We start from the raw sequence: 15,645 nt of genomic DNA, 5'->3' as shown, positions 1-15,645 counted from the left end.
TATCTAATGGTGCAACTTGTATAAATGACCCTAGGCTGTTTGGTAGGGTTTAGTGTGTTTAATAGTTTTCTGCCCTGCAAGCTTATTAATTTCATAACTTTTTTTCTGAAAAATGATAAAATGGCAAAACCACCTCTGTTACCCTGGTTGTCATGTCTATGCTCGCTGGTAAGTTTCTGTGGATTTGCTTGCTCTGTGATTGATCTACCAGAAAAAATTAAGGTTGAGCATGTTAGAGTCCTGTGTTTTAAGTTATATTTTATTCTTTCTAAATCAATGTAATTGCTTAACTTGCTGTGTAATGCCCTAAAAATGTCAAATTAAATCTTGTTAAATTCCTTGTGAAATACTCTATCTATTGGTGCAATTTGTATAAATGACCCTTGGCTGTTTGGTAGGGTTTAGTGTGTTTGATAGTTTTCTGCCCTGCAAGCTTATTAATTTCATAACTTTTGTTTAAAAAATGATAAAATGGCAAAACCACCTCAGTTACCCTGGTTGTCATGTCTATGCTCGCTGGTAAGTTTCTGTGGATTTATGGAAATGCTTTGGATACCTTTTAAGATTTAACTTGATTCTAGTAGCTAAAAATTGTAAATAACATAAGTAATTCCACAAAATTAATTTGGCTGCAAATTCAACTCTCATGATTTTCTTTTGAGATCCTCTGTATGCAGAAATAAAATCGTGATTATGCTTACTAAGTTGTTGTGTGAGCAAGGTCGCCTTCAGTCTTAGAATTAAAAATTAGTAATCGAGCGCTGTTGTGCCATTGTTGCATTGCTTCCTTGTGTTGAGTGACACTCTATTTCCATTTCATATCATGCCATCTCATTTTCATATCATTGGCACCATTCTAATGCACACATCTCATTCATGCATTATAGTGACCGAAACGCCGGAGGACGAACCCGTTGAGCCGCCGAGACCGTCGAGGCCGAGCCGGGAGCCGAGTTTGTCATTGAACAAGAAGAAAACCAAGGCAAGTAGCTAAGTATGATTCCTTGACCCTTTTAACTTGATTAGATTTAGTTATCTCAATGGGGTACATATATGTATATGCTATATGTTTATCTATTGCATCGTCGATCCTAAATTCATGCTATGACTTTCCTTGCTTTTGCTTTCATGTCCTTGACACGTGTAGTTAACAACTAATTGATTAAGAAAATGCTTAGCCTTGCTTAGAATTGGACTTAGTTTGCAACAAACATTGGGATAGGGTCACCTTGCTCACTACACCACTTTTAGCTATTTCCGCGCTTGTTCGGTTGAAATGTTGGATGTTCGGAAGGGTTTAGTTGGGAAGTATGTCATGATTCAAGCGGAAGGTAGGACCTAGAGAAAGGAGTCTCGGAGGCATAGTCCGCTTGAATCGGTTAAGGACCGTCCGTGGATGACCTCGGATTTGAGCATTTATCGTACTACCACATATCCATTCGTGGGGTGGATAAACCGATTACCTTCTAGTTCTAACCGTTGATGCACGGTCCTAGATGCGTGGCCATATGGCTTTGTAGAGAGGCTTAGGGGTGTCCCCGGTGGACCTAGGTAACTCTCCGCGCAAGTTAGGCGTGAAGTTCAACGGTTGAAACTTGTTGGGAAAGGTTGATGCGAGTAGCCCCTTGCTCAACGTGATCGGTTGAGTGAGTCGCATGGTCCTTGTGTCGTGTGGGTAAAGAAGTACACTTATCCTATGAATTCTTCGTAGAAGTATCGGTTTTATTTTATGGGTACATGTTATCACTTTTATGATGTTAGTGGTTGTTTAATTCAATTAACTAAAACTTGAGGTGGGTTGGGCAAGTTAATTAAAATGCTAGGAGGCTAGGTGGTGGAACTAGGGAGCCCATGCTTATGTAAATTTCTTAAACCTAAAGCCTCTTTTTTTGAGCCTTCATTTGCATAATCCTTGGTTATTTTTATTCGCGAAATCTTGCGAGTAACTTTGTACTTATGTTGCTTTATTAACTAAGATGCAGGTGAGCCGGAAGTGGTGTTCGGCCATTTCTACCCCGCCGAGTCCGGCGCGGGTGAGGAATAGGCCGATGCGGTTATAATGGTGTCCTTGAGCAAGACGCCATTATTCTATCTCGTTATGTTTTTCCGCTGCGCAATCGTATTTGGGAATATCATGTTAAACATTAAACTCTATGGTTTATATCCCTCTCTAATGTTATTTGTGAGCCCAAGACTTGTATCTCGTATTTGAACCTTTAAATTTCAGATTTGGAACCTTCCCTTATATTAATATTGTAATGGTTAGTTGTTTAACTTTGTATTAAAACTTGCTCTTTGTGAATCATCGGTGATATATGGGCTTGTGACGGTATGTGTATATACATGATCTTGGGCATATGGTGGAGCACATACCGAGACTACCGGATTTGATATCATTTTAGGCGAATGATGGGTTGGTCCTTGATAATCTAGATGTGGGTTAACCTGTGGCACGCTGTTAGTGCGAGCGCGTGTTAATCCTCATCTTCATGATAATGACCGGCGATTCGATTAAAATGATGTTAAATTGGGCGATTCTCACAAAATAAGTCTTTTTAAGTCGCAGTAGTTTGACTAATAATCTGTCATAGGAGGCAAATAAGAATTAGACCCTCCGAGCACCATGCTGGGTTCCTGGATAAGGGAATTATAGAGAAAGTTCTAATGCAAAAAAAATCAATTGAACATTTCAGCACCATTGTGTACTCATGATACAGGAACATCATGACCTGAAATGTTCGGAAATACAGTAAGCATGCACCAAGAAAATGATATCAGGACTGATATGAAATTTCTGTGAACATCAGTTGCTTGTGATTCTGTGAACAGCACATTTAGCATGAAAAAGCCAACACCCAAAGGAAACATCTTCAGTTCTTCACTATAAGGGAAGATTAGGATCCAGTGGAAATGAAAGGGAATTTAAGTGAAAGACGACTCTGATGTGTATAGAAGAGGAAATCAGAAAGATGTTTTAATGTCAAAAATTCGTAACATTCTCAGGAAACTTGCATGATGTTCTCTGAATCAGAGCACATGTATACATTACACCCTAAATTAGTTTTCCAAGTACTACTCGGCTACTACTCCCAAAAATTCTACCTTTTTATTGAGCACCTTACCTTGTAGGCATTTCGTCAAGCAGCTGGTAGTCATATATGTCAGCAGCCGCTTCTATTGCTGGGAGCGCTAGCCGAAACGCTCAGTTGCCGGAGGAAGCACAGGACATCGAGGAGCTGCACGGCGTTGGCGCCACCAGCTTGCCAGCCCGCAGCTGTAGGTGGACGCAGGGTGGTCGGGGATGTCCTAGGGGCGCCGGGCCACGCGCACGTGTGTCCCGAGCAGGGGCGGCGTTGACGGTTCACGCTGGCATCAGCACCGTCGCTGGAGCTCGCAGGGTGGCGGGCTATAAGGACGGCTAATTGGAGGCCAGCGACGTCGTGCTGCGCGAGTCCGGGGCCGTGACGGTGGTGGCGAATCCGGCGGCGGCTGCTCGTCGAGCAGCGGGGGCGTGCGTCCCTCGCGCGGTCTGAGCGGCTGCACCCGTCGTGGCTGCTCATCGGCGCGGGCGTGGCTGGCTCTCCGGTGCGGGATATGGCCGACGGCAATGGGTAACTTGAAATGCGCAGGCAGGGGCGAGGGAGCGGGCAGAGAAGCTGCGGCCTGTGAAGGTTCGCGATGGATCGGTCACGTTTAATCGGGTGGACGAACCAGATCGCATGAGCGCTCGATCCAACGCCTAGCGAGTTAACGGGCGATGTGGCCCTATCGGGCGCCCGTGGTTTGGTCCAGGATTCGTATTTAGGGTTTGTTCGTTTCCTGCTATCTAAAATTTAGACCCATCACATCAAAGAGAATCTTGCTATTTAGAAGTATTAAATAAAATCTGTTTATAAAACTTTTTGCACAGCTAGGTGCTAATTCGCGAGACAAATTTAATGAGCCTAATTAATCCATAATTTGCCACAGTGATGCTACAGTAATTATTCGCTAATCATGGACTAATATACCTCATTAGATTCGTCTCGCGAATTAGCACTAGGGTTCTGCAATTAGTTTTATAATTAGACTTTATTTAATACTTCTAAATGATAAGATTCTCTTTGATGTGACCTCTCTAAAATTTAGATACCCGGAAACGAACACACCCTTAGAAATAGAGATTGTTAACGGAACAAGTACCAGTGAACTGCCAAATCATGGATGTTAAGGTGCATTTGGCACGGCTCCGCCCGGAGGGGCTTTAGCTCCGCGCTACAATAACCAGTACTGTGTGGTACTGTGCTGCACTATAGTGCGGAACTAACGAACACTGAGGTACTGCAGCCAATAGCCCGGGGAGGAGCTGGAAAATGTGGCTCCCGCAGCTCCAGGCTACAGTAGATGAAGGTGAAGCCGGAGGAGCTGGCCAAACGGGGTCTAAGGATTAACTGGATGAGGGTACAGTGTACTCGCAGCTTTTCTCCTCTAACCTAGAAAGCTCTTGGGCTATGTCATCTAAATAAAATATTTTTTCATACACGAATCTTGACAGGATAAGAGCCGTCCATATTTCCGGCGGAAGCGTGCCCGGCGGCTATAAATCCGTTCTTCCTCCTAACAGCCCCCGAAGATCCCTGCTGTCCATGGTTGTTGCAACGACGACCAAGTTAGCAGAGGCCAGATGCACGGCGCGTCGGACGCGTCGGTGATGAACATGGAATCGTCGGCCTTCAATGCTATCAAAGGATGCTATCCTTCTATTTAAGCGTGACAAGGCATGCTTGCAGGACTAGCATCGTTCAGAACTTTATGAATTCCCAAAGCATCGTAAGTTTACTGTCATGGAAGTTTTTCAAAAATGCTTTTGTATGATATAACTTGAGCAAAATTTTGTGTAAACAGGAAGCCATTAATTCAGAGCTTAGGCTTGGTACCAACTTTGGGTACTTCATACGAACAGCATCAACATCCAATGGGTTTAATATGAAACACTAAATGACACCAAGCAGAAATTAGACTCAAATTAATTTGTTCCATTGCAGTTATTTCTTCTGTAACTTGATAGACGGTCTGTAGTGACGTCCTATATTTGATTATTTATGGTCCCATGAAACTGGCCTTAGTTAGGTTCTGCCATCCTGCTCATAGAAATCCCATCAGAACCAAGGTTTCTACACGTTATATGTGTGAGAACCGCTCAGTTTAACATCATTTTAATCGAACCGCCAGTCATTATTATGAAGATGAGAGCTAACACGCGCTCGCTCTAAGAGCGCGCCACGGGTTAACCCACATCTAGAATATGTATGACCGATCCGTTATTCGCCAAAAATGATATCAAATCCAGTAGTCCCGATATGTGGTCCACCACATGCCCAAGATCATGCATATACACGTACCTTCACAAGCCCATATATCACCGATGAACCACAAAGAGTAAGTTTTAACATAAATTTAAACAACTAGTCATTACAAGAGTAATATAGAGGAAGGTTCCCAATCTGAAATTTAAAGGTTCAATATGAGATACAAGCCTTGGGCTCACAAAATAAGGCTTTAAGGTTAAGTAATTTACATAAGCATTAGCTCCCTAATTCAACCATCTAGCTCCCTAGCATTTTAATTAACTTGCCAACCCACCTCAAGTTTTAGTTAATTGAATTATCCAACCACTAAACAGCATACATGAGGTGACAAATACCCATCCAACAAAAATCGATACTTCTACGAGGAATTCATAGGATAAAGAGCTTGCTCATGACCGAGAGCGCGGCAATTCGAATTGATTGGTTAACCTTGCAAGGGTGTACTTCTTTACCCACACGACGTAAGGACCATGCGACTTACCCAACCAATCACATTAGGCAAGGGGGTACCCACGTCAACCTTTTCCGACAAGTTCTAGTCGTTGAACATCATGCCTAACTTGCACGGTGAGTTACTTAGGTCCACCGGGGACACCCCTAAGCCTCTCTACAAAGCCCTATAGCCACGTATCTAGGACCGTGCATCAAAGATTAAAACTAGAAGGTAATCGGTTTATCCACCCCATGAACGGATATGTGGTAGTACGATAAAAGCTCAAAACCGAGGTCATCCACGGACGGTCCTTAACCGATTCAAATGGACTATGCCTCCGAGACTCCTTTCTCTAGGCCCTATCTTCCGCTCGAATCGCGGAACAACTTCCCAACTAAACCGTTCCGAACTTCCAAGCTTTTTAAACCGAACAAGTGCGAAAATTGCTAAAAGTGGTGTAGTGAGCAAGGTGACCCTATTCCAATGTTCCTTGCAAACTAAAAACCAACTCTAAGCATGGCTAAGTATTTTCTTAATCAATTAGTTGTTAACTACACGTGTCAAGTACATGAAAGTAAAAGCAAGGGAAGTCATAGCATGAAATTAGGATCGATGATGCAATAGATAAACATATAGCATATATATATATATACACCCATTGAGATAACAAAATGTAATCAAGTTAAGAGGGTCAAGGAATCATGCTTAGCTGCTTGCCTTGGTTATCTTCTTGCTCAATGACAAACTCGGCTCCCGGCTCGGCTTCGACGGTCTCGGCGGGCTCAACGGGTTCGTCCTCCGGCGTTTCGATCACTATAATGCATGAATGAGATGTATGCATTAGAATGATGCCGATGATGTGAAGATGATGTGGTATGTATGATATGAAATAGAAGAAAAATATCACTCTAAAAAAGGAAGCAATACAAACGATGAGGACAAGGAAACTCGATCACTACACTTTAATCATAGGGACCAAAAGCGAAATTCGCTCAAACAAGGTACTTAACAAGCATAAACATGATTTAAATTATGCACATAGGGAATCTCAAAAGGAACTCATGAGAGTTGAATTTGCAGTAAAATTATTTTTATAGAATTACTTATGCATTATACAACTTTCAGCTGCTCTAAACAAGTTAAATCTTAAAAGGTATGCAAGACATTTCCATAAATCCTCAGAAAATTACCAGGGAGAATGGCCATGACAACAAAGGTAACAGAAGTTATCAAAATAATAATCTTGCAGGGCAGAAAACTATTAAGCATATTAAACCCTAGCAAACAGCCTAGGGTCATTTATACAAGTTGCACCATTAAATAGAACATTTGACAAGGAATCTAACAAGTTTTAATTTGGCATTTTTAGAGCATCACACAGCAAGTTAAGCAATTAACTTGATTTAGAAAGAATAAATTAAAACTCAAAGGACAGGACTCTAACATGCTCAACAATAATTTTTCCTGGTAGATCTATCACATAGTAAACAAACAAAATAAGATTCATAATTTTTGGAAGTCTACACAATTAACTATGCATTTTACAACATCAGAGCATAAATCAATAAAAGGAAACACGTGGAAAAAGCTAGATCCACCCGGATCTGGCACTCCCGGGCGCCGACAGGCAGGCCCAGGCGGCCAGTCCCGGCCGGGTGGAGTCAAGGCCAGCCGCGGGCCTTGACTCGCCATGGGGCGCGGCTGGTGCGCGCCCACGACGCGGCCCGCGCGTGAACGCGCGCGCGGCACGACGTCGCGGCGGCCGACGGGGGTGGCACGGCCTGAGGAGCGAACAGGGCGGAGGCGCGCGCACACGGGCAGCATAGCACGGCAGGGGTGCTCACCCGCAGCACAAGCGAGCGGAGCGAGGTGGCGAACAGCGGCGCGACGAGGAATGGCAGCGGCGGATGGAGATGCGGGTCAGGGAGCAGCTGCGGGCGGGTGCGGAGGAGGAGGAGGTGGTGCACGCTCGCGGAATCGGGCGGAGGCTCACCGGTGGTGGCGGATGGCGGCGGCCGGTGGAGCGGAGGGGAGAGGAAGCGAGCGGGCTAGGGTTTGGCCGGGGAAGGGGATCGACGCGTTTGAAAGGGGAAGGAGAGGAGGCGAGCGGGCGGCCGCGGGGTTAATCACGCCCGAGGCCACGCTGGCCCAACCGACGGATGCCGAAACGACGCCGCCGCGCAGCCGGCCAACGGGCGGGAGCGGAGGCGCGAGGAAGAAGGAGGGAGGGGCTGACGGGTGGGGCCGGGGGCGAGGAGAGAGGCTGAAGGGTGGGGCCGGCAAGGAAAATCCAACCGAAAAACCATGCTCCAACTTCTAAAATCCTAAACTGCTACTTCCCGGGCTCTAAAAATTCCCAAATTTTTACTAGAGCAAGATCACACTACCAAGAACCAATTGCTGCAACAAATACTCAAAAATCTATTAAGGATTGCTCACAGAAATTCAATTGCAGTTTTCAAAACTTCCAAGAATTTTATGGCTCGGGATAAGCATCAATAAATTGGGGAAAAATACTTACAAATCACCACTTGAAATCTAGTATTTGAATAAAATGCTTGTGGGCACAGTTACTTAACAAAATTTAAACTTGCTTCACAACATTCATTCACACCAAGCAAGAAAAATAAAATTTCTCAATTCAAAATATGCACATGATGCTTGATTATGATTGGATGATGCTCATGAGGATGTGGCATTAGTTTTTAATCATTTTTCATTAACTTGGGTCATGACAAATCTTCCCCCCTTAAGAAAAGCTCGTCCCGAGATTTGGTAGAATCAAAAGCGATAAAGCCTCGGGTGTATTAAGGCCATATTCACCTGGACAAGATGAACATCTACAAGAGGATGTACAAGGCATGGGTGGTGGGGAGTGGTAGGACATTCCTAATTCCTCTTTGATGGTGATTGTGTACACATATATGATATCTAGAAAGATGAACTTCATAAGGAAAGTTGGGTGCGGTGGGGGAGGGCTCGAGGACTCACTCATGGAAGAAGAAATCGGGGTAGTCTTGACACAAACGATCCTCACGTTCCCATGTGGCTTCATCTTCGGAGTGGTTGCTCCATTGAACTTTCACAAACTTCACCATACTTTGCTTCACCTTCCTTTCATTATAATCAAGGATGGCAATAGGATGTTCTTCGTAGGTAAGACCCGCTTGAAGATCAAGTGTTTCAAGGTCGATGGCGTCGGTCAGGACACGGAGACACTTCTTCAATTGAGAGATATGGAACACATTGTGAACGGTGGAAAGTGATTGGGGAAGATCCAATTGATAAGCCACCACTCCAACCCTTTTAGTGACTCGGAAAGGTCCGACGAAACGAGGTGCCAATTTACCCTTAACCCGGAAGTGACGAGTGCCCTTGAAAGGAGAGACCTTAAGATAGACATGATCACCAACCTTGAAATGGAGTTCACGGCGGCGGTGATCGGCGTATATCTTTTGACGGGATTGAGCAATACAAAGGTTTTCGCGAATAATTTTGACTTGGTCCTCGGCATCCTTCACTAAATCCGGGCCAAAGAAAGGCCTTTCCCCGGACTCGGACCAATTGATAGGCATTCGACACCGCCGTCCATAGAGAGCTTCAAAAGGAGACATCTTGATACTTGCTTGGTAACTATTGTTATAAGAAAATTTCCGCGAACGGCAAGCAAGTGGCCCATTTCTTCCAATACACTAGAACACAAGCTCGTAGCATATCTTCAAGGATTTGATTCACTCTCTCGGTTTGGCCGTCGGTTTGAGGGTTGTAAGTGGTGCTATAGGTAAGGTCGGTTCCCATGGCTTCATGAAGAGTTCTCCAAAAGTGGGCAACAAATTGAGGACCACGATCGGAGACAATTGTTTTTGGAACAGCATGAAGTCATTCAATGCGAGTGAGATATAACTCCGCATATTGCTTAGCTCGGTAGGCGGTCTTGACTGGAAGAAAGTGAGCCAATTTGGTTAAACGGTCAACGATTACCCAAATACAATCATACCCTTTAGTAGTCTTCGGCAACCCGGTGATAAAATCCATTCCAATATTTTCCCACTTCCATGATGGAATAGGCAAAGGTTGAAGAGTACCGGTCGGTTTGAGATGTACGGCCTTAACCCTTTGGCAAACATCACACTCGATGATGTATCGAGCGATTTCCCGCTTCATGCGAGTCCACCAAAACCTTTGCTTGAGATCTTGAATCATTTTGGTACTACCCGGATGAATGGAGAATTGAGAGTTATGAGCTTCATCAAGGATTAGACGCTTCAAGTTGTGATCTTTAGGCACAACAATACGCTTCCCAAAGAATAGGACTCCTTGATCATCACAAGAAAAACATTGAGGTTTACCCTCCTTCATCAATGTACGAATTCGGGCCATACCTTTGTTGTTCTTTTGAGCTTCCTTAAGTTGATCGTAGAGGTCGGATTTGATTACGAGAGCACCGAGATAACTCTCCTTGACCTTTCCCATTTCAAGTTTCCGGAATTCATCACAAAGAGTATGGAGAGGAGGTCCCATAGTCAAACAATTGCATTGGACCTTGCAGCTTAGTGCATCGGCAACGACATTCGCCTTACCGGGATGATAGTGAACTTCAAGATCATAATCTTTGATTAATTCAAGCCACCTACGTTGCCTCATGTTGAGATCGGATTGGGTGAAGATATATTTAAGACTTTTATGATCGGTGTAGATGTTGCAATGGTTACCAAGAAGGTAGTGGCGCCATATCTTTAGAGCATGGACAACGGCCGCAAGCTCCAAATCATGGGTCGGATAATTCTCTTCATGTCGCTTGAGTTGACGAGAGGCATAGGCCACCACTTGGCCTTCTTGCATAAGAACACAACCGAGACCGATGTGAGAGGCATCACAATAGACATCAAAGTTCTTGTGAATATTCAGTTGAACGAGAACGGGAGTGGTAGTAAGATGATCTTTGAGAGTTTGAAAGGCTTCTTCACAAGCTTGGGACCATTCGAACTTGACCCTATTTTTCAATAACTCGGTCATAGGCTTAGCAATTTTTGAAAAGTTTTCTATGAACCGGCGGTAGTATCCCGCAAGCCCAAGAAAACTCCGGATATCGGTGATATTTTGAGGTCATTTATACAAGTTGCACCATTAAATAGAACATTTCACAAGGAATCTAACAAAATTTAATTTGGCATTTTTAGAGCATCACACAGCAAGTTAAGCAATTAACTTGATTTAGAAAGAATAAATTAAAACTCAAAGCACAGGACTCTAACATGCTCAACAATAATTTTCCTGGTAGATCTATCACAGAGTAAACAAACAAAACAAGATTCATAATTTTTGGAAGTCTACACAATTAACTGTGCATTTTACAAGATCACAGCATAAATCAATAAAAGGAAACACGTGGAAAAAGCTGGATCCACCCAGATTTGGCACTTCCGGGCACCGACAGGCGGGCCCAGGCTGCCAGTCCCGGCCGGGCGGAGTCAAGGCCAGCCCGGGCCTTGACTCGCCACGGGGCGCGGCCGGTGCGTGCCTGCGACGCGGCCCGCACGCGAACCCGCGCGCGGCACGTCGTCGTGGCGGCCGATGGGGGCGGCACGGCCCGAGGCGCGAACGGGGTGGAGGTGCGCGCACACGGACAGCATAGCACGGCAGGGGTGCTCGCCCGCAGCATGGGCGAGCGGAGTGAGGCGGCGAACAGCGGCGCGACGAGGAATGGCGGTGGCGGATGGAGATGCGGGTCGGGGAGCGGCTGCGGGCGGGGAGAGAGGCGGCTGAGGGTCGGAACCAGGTGCGGAGGAGGAGGAGGTGGTGCACGCGCGCGGAATCGGGCGGAGGCTGACCGGCGGCGGCGGATGGCGGCGGCCTGCGGAGCGGAGGGGAGATGAAGCGAGCGGGCTAGGGTTTGGCCGGGGAAGGGGAACGACAAGTTTGAAAGGGGAAGGAGAGGAGGCGAGCGGGCGGCCGCGGGGTTAATCCCGTCTGAGGCCACGCTGGCCCAACCGCGCGAGCGTCGAAGCGACGCCGCCGCGCGGCCGTCCAATGGGCGGGAGCGAAGGCGCGAGGAAGACGGAGGGAGGGGCTGACAGGTGGGGCCGGCGGCGCGGAGAGAGGCTGACGGGTGGGGCTGGCAAGGAAAATCCAACCGAAAAACCATGCTCCAAATTCTAAAATCCAAAACTACTACTTCTCGGGCTCTACAATTTCGCAATTTTTTACTGGAGCAAGATCACACTACCAAGAACAATTGCTGCAACAAACACTCAAAAATCTATTAAGGATTGCTCATAGAAATTCAAACAATGTTGCAGTTTCCAAAACTTCCAAGAATTTTATGGCTCAGGATAAGCATCAATAAATTGAGGAAAAATACTTACAAATCACCACTTGAAATCTAGTATTTTAATAAAATGCTTGGGGGCACAGTTACTTAACAAAATTTAAACTTGCTTCACAACATTCATTCACACCAAGCAAGAAAAATATAATTTCTCAATTCAAAATATGCACATGATGCTTGATTATGATTGGATGATGCTCATGAGGATGTGGCATTAGTTTTTAATCGTTTTTCATTAACTTGGGTCGTGACAATATGTGTTTAAATTACAGGGTTTATATGTGCCTTCATTTGTCATTTTTCATGTGAAGTTGCAACAGCCCTCACCTGTATTCATAGACACAAGAAGGCATGCACGTCAAATATCCGAATTTGCTACTCTAGTATCATTGAAGGTATGAACCAATACCTCATTGAATTTCTGTTGGAACACGATCTGGACTTCTCTCCGCAGGATTTCAACTTCCAGAGCATATTCTTTTCGTTCCTCACGAGATGTCAACTCATCCAATTGCACCCTCAATGCATCCAGGGAATCATCCAAGCCTGAAAACTTCTGCAGATCTGCTGCGTCATCTGAAGTAAGCTGCAGCAGACTTTTAACAGCCAACAAAGCCTGCATAATGATCATTAAAAATTGTGATCAGGAAGATTAACATCCCGTACTCCATGCCAAACATAAGGAAGTATTCACATAGAAGCCATTTTAAAGGGTACCTTCTCCTGAAGGTCAATGTCAAGCGCTGATATCATATCAACTACAGATTTTATGAAAAGGTGGTTTGCTTAAGAATGATGCCTGTGACTTTCCTGTACTTAGATGAAAGTCGGCTAAATATGCCAGTAACGAGACAACCTTTTTCTGAAGCCGAGCACTGTTACCAGCAGTTGACAATATGTGCTGCAAACAACCAACGCATTGGTACACTTCAAACCTTGCGTTTGTCTAGATGTTCAATGTTTGATTTCCTTTTTCTACCTGCAACATTGCATACCCATTTTCTGAAAGGAATAGCTCCTGGCCATGTTCATTGTCCCTAATCAAAGAGGATATAGCATACAATGCTTTTGCAGCTTCTACTGCAGAACTGGAATAACCCATGTTCACTAATCTTCTCAAAGCTCCATAACCAAGGATCTAGCCAAGTATAGAAAGAGTTGTGTAAATACTGATAACCAGTATAATGATGCATTGAGAGAACATAAGATAGTTTCTCGAGTAAGGATAGGAATAAGAGCAAGAGAGGAATCATCAAGGAAAATAGTTGGACACCTGTTAAGTTGATACTTGATAGCATTAGTACCTGGTTTTGGACAAGAGCATTATTCTGACTGGCTTTACCCAGGACCCATGCTGATGTAGCCCTTATTCCTTCATCTGCATTGTTAAGTTGCTTAATCAACGGAATAAGTCCTCCAAGTTTTTCAAGGTCTGAAAATAAGTGTGAGAAAATCATGTGGTCATAAGAGAAGCATAAAAGATATAACTCCTTGTTTGCATAAACTGATAACAAACACAGAAATAGGTTGCCAATTTTATCTAAAGGGCCTAACAGGAAATGGAAACTTCAAAGCATAGTTCTAATTTTCAGAACAAACAAGTATTGAATAAGTACATGGACCATCTTTGCATGCATCAATTTCAGGTAAATTATTGCTGTATTTGTAATCTGAACTGCTAATATTCTTTCTGTGGACCAAAATCAGGAAAGGGGGCCTCTGTTCTCTGTAACTATGGAGTCATGCATGAATTTATTTCCTGAAGATCAGGTGTCGAGCATAAGTTTATATCAACAAACGTAAACATGATTTACATTACCATTAGCATTGTCGATGGGCTCAACTAGAACTAAAAGCTCTTGCAGTGCACGTTTGCGGTCCTCGAGCGAAACAGAGGAATTATTTAAGTCAGCAATGGCAGTCTTCATCAACTCAGCATCTGATGGCATCTTTAACATCTCCATGAGCTCCTGCAGGGAAGTTGTTCCAATGAAGGTAAGGCAATCAATAATAATGTTGCATGTTCGAACCATTGGTTTGAACTCTGAAGATCAACTTTTATGACCAAGACAAATAGGACAGTTTTTATTCGGGAAATTCCTTAATTAATTGAAACTGAACTTAAAGAGAAGAAATCTGCCAATTTAGTCACCTTAATCTCCACTTGGCGCTTGAGTAACTCATCCGCCGATAGGGTCTCCAATTCTGCAGCTTTTTCCCTCAACTTATCCGGGTCAGAGTTCCCTGCATCAGGAATTCTGGAGTCAAATTCCCAGATCATTCAATGAGAATGCAATCGGGTTGGACAAACATCAACAGAAAATTTCACCCAAATTGCAAACATTTCAGCTTCAAATCGGCGGAATCACTCAACAAATGCAGAAACCCTGAAGTCCCAGGCCGTACCAATCGCCCACTGCAGAATGCTGTCTAGCGATTCAAACTCTTGCCCTTGGTCCCCTGCAGGCGAGTTCCCTCCTCCGTCTCCGCCGCGGGCTTCCGCCTCGGCGATAATCTCCGCCTCGTCCTTTCCCGTGGCCCACATGCCTCGGCTGCCCGAGCAACGACGACCTGTTCGTCCCTTTCTCCACCGCCCCCACTGCCGGCGAGAACAGGAGCAGAGCGGCGGCCACGATCGCGGCGAGGATTGCTGGGAGGTGGTAGCGTCGAGGCTGCTTCGGCCCCGCCATGGCCGCGAGGGAGGATCGGAGTGAAGCGGGGGCGACGCCACGCAAACACAATGCGGTCGACGGGAGGGAGGGATCGGGTTCGAACCGTTATTTGGCTGAGGAGCGAGTGGGGACGGAGCCGTTCCACTGTGTGTTTGGTTCACGACCGTGGAAATGGAGCTATTTCAAAAATAAATATTCCCTCTAATCGGGACAGCTTGATCCTGCAAAATCGAGCGAACTGAGCCGTCCTACTTTGATGGCGTCTCTTGCTGTGATGTTGGGGAGCGCTCGGGTGGAGCTTGAGCGGTGTATGGGCGGAGCTTGGCGCGTTGGCGGAGCTCAGGTGGACCTAGTTGCAGGGGCGAAGCTCGGCATAGAGCTCGGGTGGGAGGCGGAGCTCGACGCGGCGTTCGGGCGGGGAGGCAGAGGCAAGTGGAGCTCGGCGCGGGGCCGCAGCTAGGGCGGGAGGTGGAGCTCAACATCGAGCTCTGGCGCGGGCGGAGCTCGGGTGAATCTCCCACTCCAACCAAACGCTACCCTAGATTTTCCCTCTGATTCTCAGCCTTAAGAATCCTCTCTACACCTTGCCTCTAACCAGTGTCGTGTCCTTGGACGAGCCTGAACCTTAGAGACTATACACACGGTTACTTAGTGGATGTCAGACCTGGGCACACGAGACATGGCTCACTCCCCCTACATATGTTCATACTTCTCTTAGGATACGGGATGAGACATGGCCCATGCCCCCTACATCTGTTGTAACTACTTGTAATGCAATAGAATTACTCTTACAGTACTGAAACTAGTCGGATCATGATAGGAAACTACTCGAGAAGTACTCGGGTAGGACTCGTGGGCTTGTAC

The 15,645-nt window shown here is 45.5% G+C and overlaps 1 protein-coding gene across 1 annotated transcript; it reads right to left on the bottom strand.

Annotated features, from left to right (window-relative positions):
• Positions 1-12,306: 12,306 nt before the first annotated feature.
• LOC112883198 (hsp70 nucleotide exchange factor FES1-like) lies at positions 12,307-15,273 on the bottom strand. Its single transcript, XM_025948460.1, has 6 exons — positions 14,516-15,273; positions 14,262-14,353; positions 13,929-14,079; positions 13,414-13,541; positions 12,519-12,725; positions 12,307-12,436 (listed from the first exon to the last, which is right to left on the bottom strand). The coding sequence occupies exons 1-6, from the start codon at positions 14,652-14,654 to the stop codon at positions 12,404-12,406; spliced, it is 750 nt and encodes a 249-aa protein (XP_025804245.1). The 5' UTR covers positions 14,655-15,273; the 3' UTR covers positions 12,307-12,403.
• Between the last annotated feature and the right edge of the window lie 372 nt (positions 15,274-15,645).

This window comes from Panicum hallii, chromosome 2 (assembly GCF_002211085.1).
Source record: "Panicum hallii strain FIL2 chromosome 2, PHallii_v3.1, whole genome shotgun sequence".
In the NCBI taxonomy this organism is placed as follows: Eukaryota; Viridiplantae; Streptophyta; class Magnoliopsida; order Poales; family Poaceae; genus Panicum; species Panicum hallii.
This window is presented reverse-complemented; position numbering and strand designations above follow the sequence as displayed.

Excerpts from the sequence above, each read along its gene's own strand:
- LOC112883198 (XM_025948460.1), bottom strand. The coding sequence starts at position 14,654 with ATGTGGGCCACGGGAAAGGACGAGGCGGAGATTATCGCCGAGGCGGAA. Across the intron at positions 13,542-13,928 it reads GCCCATCGACAATGCTAATG|ACCTTGAAAAACTTGGAGGA; the intron begins GTAATGTAAATC and ends ACTTATTTTCAG. Across the intron at positions 12,726-13,413 it reads ATGCTCTTGTCCAAAACCAG|GCTTTGTTGGCTGTTAAAAG; the intron begins GTACTAATGCTA and ends ATCATTATGCAG.